At 38.3% G+C, this 6,558-nt stretch overlaps 1 protein-coding gene across 1 annotated transcript in view; it reads left to right on the plus strand.

The window, feature by feature from the left end:
• The window catches only part of NHSL1 (NHS like 1), a 127,200-nt gene that overhangs the window by 108,357 nt on the left and 12,285 nt on the right, over positions 1–6,558 (plus strand). The window contains 1 exon segment of the mRNA XM_007467598.1: positions 1–175. This exon segment is cut by the window's left edge and continues 24 nt beyond it. Within this exon segment, the coding sequence (XP_007467660.1) occupies positions 1–175 (175 nt within the window).

Genomic DNA, 6,558 nt, shown 5'->3' on the forward strand with positions numbered 1-6,558 from the left:
TCGGAAGAGGAAAGACTTTCTACCAGGAGACCTAAAATGCCAACCTCAAGTGACTTCTCTGACCTTAATACTCAAACCAACTGGACCAAATCACTTCCCTTGCCAACACCAGAAGAGAAGATGCGACAGCAGGCCCAAACAGTCCAGGCTGATGTAGTTCCTATTAACATAACTGGTATGCTTTGCTCTGCAGACAGGTTCCAAATGTTCTGGGAGAATGACTGTGGCTCTCTGTTATATGCTCTTAGCATGTCATTTATATGTCACAGGTAAATAGCTGTGGTCTGACTTCCAGCTCTTTGTTTAATGAAGGGAATGCTAAAACATATATATGTTTGTGCATGTCAAATATATATTGCTTTCAGATTAGAAGACTCTATTATGTCACCAAAGGTTGATGTCAAAGAACTCAGTGGTCCAGCCATTCAGCTGAAGTGTTTCTTTTAATTGATTTGCCTTCCAAAAATATTTTGGCTATATGGGAATATCTTCCAAATGTGATCTTGGGTAAGAAAAAATTACCTTCTGAAGGGCTATTTTAACTCATTTTTAGAAGTGAAGATATAACACTTTAGTGATATTTCTGAATGATTTGCTTACCTTCTTGTTTTCTCAAGTAGAAAAAAAAAATTACTTGAAATAAAAATATCAAGTGAATTAATAATAGCTATACATATTTTTTTTAAAAACTTAATAGGGTGGTAAAATTATATCTTGAGCTCCATAATTTGAATTCTATAACCATCAAATAAAAGCCCATTCCTTCTGAATTTAAAAATATCATCTATGATAATTAAAGTGACAACAAGGTCCATAAAGTTCAAAGACAGTATTTCACAAATGTAGAAGAACTGTTAAAAGATAGCAAAACTTTTCTACTTTATCACTTCCATGGCCTGCAGAGAAGCTAGGTCAGTGGTTTGGGGAGTGTACAAAATGCAAAATAGACACGTTAAGAGTTAGTAGCTTCAGCCATTAGACTATGTGTTCGAGAGAAATAGTTTACTGATAGTTATATTGATAATCAGTCCATACAAAGCCTGGCTTATAGGGCCAGAACCTAAAAAAATCAGGTGACCAATAAGGATAAGTTTTCATAAAAAATTAGGATGAAAACCCATAGCACCCTTGCTATGTTTCTGAGGCAACTGCTCTTGACTACTTAGAAAGCTTTTTGCCATGGCATTGGTGGGACTAAAAACATTTTGTAAGGGACTAAAAACATTCTGTAAGGAACTGAAAACATTTTGATAGTTACTGAAGAATTTTTTAAAACCTTACAGGATGTTTAAAAATTACATTTAAAACTCTATTTTGAATTCCAGAGAAATTTAATAAATAAGTACCTGAATTATTTTAAATTCCATGTGCATTTTTCCATATTTACTATACTTAAGCCTTAAAGGAATAGCATGGCATTTTATTCCATTTTCTATAAAACTAACATTGATTTTTCTGAGCGTGATTCTCATTCACCTAGATCATTTTATTTTTATTTTTATTTTTTTTGCAGTACGCGGGCCTCTCACTGCTGTGGCCCCTCCCGTTGTGGAGCACAGGCTCCGGACGCACAGGCCCAGCGGCCATGGCTCACGGGCCCAGCCTCTCTGCGGCACGCGGGATCCCCCTGGACCGGGGCACGAACCCGCGTCCCCTGCATCGGCAGGCTGACTCTCAACCACCGCGCCACCAGGGAAGCCCTAGATCATATTTTTTAAAGATATTTTTTTCTTTCTTTTTTTTTTTTGCGGTACACAGGCCCCTCAGTGTTGTGGCCGTTGCGGAGCACAGGCTCCGGACGCGCAGGCCCAGCGGCCATGGCTCACGGGCCCAGCCGCTCCGCGGCATGTGGGATCCTCCCGGACCGGGGCACGAACCCGTGTCCCCTGCATCGGCAGGCGGACTCAACCACTGTGCCACCAGGGAAGCCCTAGATCATATTTTTTAAAGATATTTTTATACGTAGTTACGTTTCAGAACAAAGTACAATGTTTATTGCTCAATGAAATACATGGTGCATATTTTCTACAAGAAAATGCATTACATTATTTGATTGATTACATGCAGCAGAAATGTAATTACATTATATATGATTAAATGCCTCAGAAATAATATTATAAGATAAGATTGTGCTATGAAATGTGACAGTCCTTAATGGAATTAGGGTAAAATGCATTATCGTGAAATTAGGAAATTTAAAACAGAGTAACTAGAGTTTCAGGAATAAAGAATAATTTGCAGTGAAATACATTGTCACAACAGCAGACACTGTCAGTCTCTTTGAACTTAATTCTCTCCTGTTTGACGACTAAGTGGATATGAATTACATAGAGTTTAAAAGGAGGCCTTGAAAAATGCCACACAGGAAAGGTGAATGACAATAAACAAATGAGCAGTATGAGTTAGGAAAAAATGCAGTTTAATTCTGAGTGGTTAACGTTTTTGGAAATGTAGAAAGCAAATACCTAATTACGTATTTATTGATCCATTTTCTAGATCCGTGTGTTCACATATACACACATATTTCATAAAGCAGTAGTTTTTCTAATATTCTGGTATAAATAAGCATTAAATTTAAAATGTTTACTTTTAGTGGTTGAATTGACATAGGTTATACAACTTCCTGCTCTTTAAACGATATATTTCTAAAGCCCTAGAAGACTTTTGAAATAAAAATGTAGCTTCCTATAGGGCATTGTCCTGTGTTCATTTTTTTGGATGAACATTGACCTTCTATTTGGTTTGCAGTACAGTTCAGCAGAGGGAAGAATGCCAATAAATATATTATTTCAAATCCAGAGAGATGCTCGCCAGGCATAGAGGTAGAACATTAGCACAGTGATCTGCTGGCTTGAAAATCAATTTAATCCCTTTAGTCATAGTCCTGTGGGACTTGTCATGTTCTAAGAGTTGAGAAAAAAATGTTTCAAATAAAATGTACATATGAGTATGTCCCATAGTTGGCCATGTGGGATAACAACTCTTCCACCTGGAAGATAAATAGAGTGGGTAAACATACTTAAGCACTTCTTACAAACTGCCTTGGTACTGATGTTCGAGCTAGCTAAATTGATTTCTAAGTAGTAACCATGGCCAACTAATGCCATTTTTCAATGAAAGGGAATAATTAAGTTCCTCTCAATTCAGTAGATATTTACTGAATAACTGCTTTGTATCAGGCATTGAGCTGAATACCACAGGCGATGCTACAGTACATGATCATGGACCCTACCCTCCAGAAATGTATAATCCAGCGGGGGAGACAGTCCTTTTAGGTCACGATTCAAGATGGAGTGTCGGCACCAGTAATGGTGTATGTCTTAGATGTTCATCTTCATGATTTGTTTCTTAATTTCTTTGGAGCTTGGGTGGTTTATCTTTGTTTTAGTTTAGGAAGCAAAACTGGAGACTAAATGCAGCTATCTGTTAATGTTCTGTCCACTCTTAATGGCTTGATCCAAGAAAATGTTTTTCCTCTGCTTCAGGGAACTAGTGGACCAGTGAACTCCTGACTTGTCCCTTACAAGCGCCATATATGCTATTGTACATAGTGACCCATTTATCACAGTGATGGTACCTTCCAGCGTTTCAGGGTCTTCTCTAAGTCATTTCTGTTTTTCTCCATTAGGAACAGAAGTGTGAGCATTTTCAAGTTTGCAAGCGCTTATCTAAGTTTGTTGCTTTGTAGGTGAAATGTGTTTTGTTTTGTTTTGTTTTGTTTTGCGGTACACGGGCCTCTCACTGTTGCGGCCTCTCCCGTTGCAGAGCACAGGCTCCAGACGTGCAGGCCCAGCGGCCATGGCTCACGGGCCCAGCCGCTCTGCGGCATGTGGGATCTTCCCGGATCGGGGCACGAACCCGTGTCCCCTGCATCAGCAGGTGGACTCTCAACCACTGCGCCACCAGGGAAGCCCCGTGAAATGTGTTTTGATCATTCAGATCTTTTATCCTCTGTTTTGACTAGAACCTTATTGGTTCTATTCACAATTTATTCCCATTAAAATAGAAGATACATTGTTTACAACATACCCACTTTGAATGTGCGTCAATATTGCTAAAAAGAGTGAATAATTTTTATACTTTTCTTAAAACATAAAAGTATGTATTTTGTGTATGTATTTTTTTTAAATCTCTTTGAGGAGAAGAACCATTTAACAAGGTCAATACTATAAAACTTTCTTTAATTAAACTGTTAAATTTAAAGCAGACCAATCAATAACTGATACGTTACTATTTTATGGTTTCCCATGATGTGTTAATCACACAGCTTACCCGCTAGAAAGAAAAAAAGTCCGGTGGATGTGGCATTCTGGGTTTGGTTTCAACATAACTGAAATGAGTTTAGATCAACTTTAAAAAGTGATTAAGAAACGGCAAGAAGTAGTTCAGCTTTAACAACAGCAGTGCTTTTGGGTCTCATTGTGATAAAAGTACTTTATCATTATAAGGCGTTTTCTTTTTCATTATCATTGTATCTCACACCATAGCAATTACCACAGTCTATCCAAATTATCAGCCTCCCTGATGGAAGAAAAAGCTCTTCATCCAAAATTCTTGATGTGTTTCATCACATAGGACAAGACATTACATTGGTCTCTGGAGAGAACCAGATGAGTCAAAGACATTCATCACTGGCACCGCATACACACTGACATTAAGCGTGATTTCAGTGACCAGAAGACCTTTGTAAAATACTTCCAAAATGATACGTTTTTTAAAGAACACAAAATCACTTTCCCAGCGTGTTATTCACCAGTTTGTATTCGCCACTCCAGCTCATTTGCAGATGAGCTCAAGGGGCTTCCTTTGGAAGGACACACACACGGAAGTTGGAAAATAGCCTTATGGTGCTAATGTGCTTTCCTTCCTTTTTTCCCTTCAGCATTCATTCAGCATCGTATGACTGGCTAACATCATTATTAATACCTTCTTAGCATTTTGCAACAAGCTTCTGGAAGAAAGTGCATGGTGTCGGCTTGCTTGGAAATAACCTTGCTTTGCTTGTTCTGCTACTCTACATTAGGGGAGAATTTCGATCGCCAGGCCAGCCTTCGGCGGTCTCTAATTTACACAGACACTCTGGTAAGACGACCGAAGAAAGTCAAAAGGAGACAGACTATTACAGGAGTCCCTGACAGCATACAGAAGGAGCTAGGTATGGCTCATCAGAACTGTATTCTGTTGCCCCTCATTGCTACTCACCATTACTACGCTAACCTCATCGGTGGTGCTTATGAAATCGATACATTCTGATAGCCTTTTGGTACCCCAAAGGGCCAGCTTCTTTCCTGAACAAAGCACTGGGTACAAGTCTTAACATCCCATGCAGATGGTTTATTCAGTTTTGTTGAGAAGGTAAGAGGAAGAACCTATATGAAAACTATTAATTGGGATGATAGAAATTTAAGTTATGTCATCATCTCTGTGTACCTTGAACAGTGGGCATTCCCACAATAAAATTTACTTCCAATTTAGAGCTTAAGTCTTCATAAAACCAAAAACTTATTCTAGGACTTCAAATTATGAATAGAGACTTCATTAGTTGTACCGACAATATCGGTGGCATTTTGTCATCAGAGACAGCAGTATAGCATAATTAGTAAATACCAGTACAGTAGAAAATAGTCACTTATGTTGGCTGGTGCTTCATTGGTACTTCAGTGAAACAATTTCATAGCTTTTTGATTCAGTATTTTTCAACCTTTGATAAAAAAAAAGAAAACGAAAAAAACTGTCGGCTGGTGGAGAGGGTGATTTACTTCATTATTCACTCATCCATTTTGTTTCTGCTTCTCTTTATATATGCTTTGGATAATCCTTTCCTTCTTTTCTTTCTATATTCACTTCCTCTCCCTGTTTTTTCACGGCCCATCAGGAATGTCTGCCGAGATAGCAGGGCTAAGAGCAGGGGCTCTGGTGCCAGGCTGCTTGGATTTAAATCCTATCTCTGCCAGTTACTTGCTGGGTGGCCTCAAGCTGGTTACTTCACCTCTCTGAGTCTACTTTTTCATTCAAAAAATGTGGCTGGTGATGTTACTAGAACCTACCTCATAGGGTTGTTTGAGGATTTAATGAATTTATACAGATGAAGCACTTGGTGCCTGGTACTACTATAAACATAATAGCTACAATTACAATTATTGTATTCAACTAAATACTACCTATCTTGAAACTTGCCTTTTTCTTTTTGGCCAACCTGTGGACTTCTTTCCTTGTAATTACTTCACCTGGTCTTTTTACTTTTATTTGCTATTGAGGGCTATACTCTAGAAACTCCTAATCATTATTTCTGAACTTGCCTATTAGTCTTTTAATCAAAATGAGTTTATCCTAGCAATACTGGTATATGTTATAGCAGTTTGAGGTAGCATTTCAACTTCCAGGTGCCACAGACATCACTCTTGTGTGTTTTTTCCTAACACCCTTGCCTAAATGCTTTGTATTAGGGAAGGAAGTCTCACTCTTCTGCACCCCTTCTCTCTTACAATTCTACAGCGTGTGGAAAAAAAAAAGTTAAAAAAAAAATTAGTCTTTCTTAGATACAAAGTGTAGGGAAGG

Source organism: Lipotes vexillifer, unplaced genomic scaffold (genome assembly GCF_000442215.2).
Source record: "Lipotes vexillifer unplaced genomic scaffold, Lipotes_vexillifer_v1.1 scaffold569, whole genome shotgun sequence".
NCBI classification, from domain to species: Eukaryota; Metazoa; Chordata; class Mammalia; order Artiodactyla; family Lipotidae; genus Lipotes; species Lipotes vexillifer.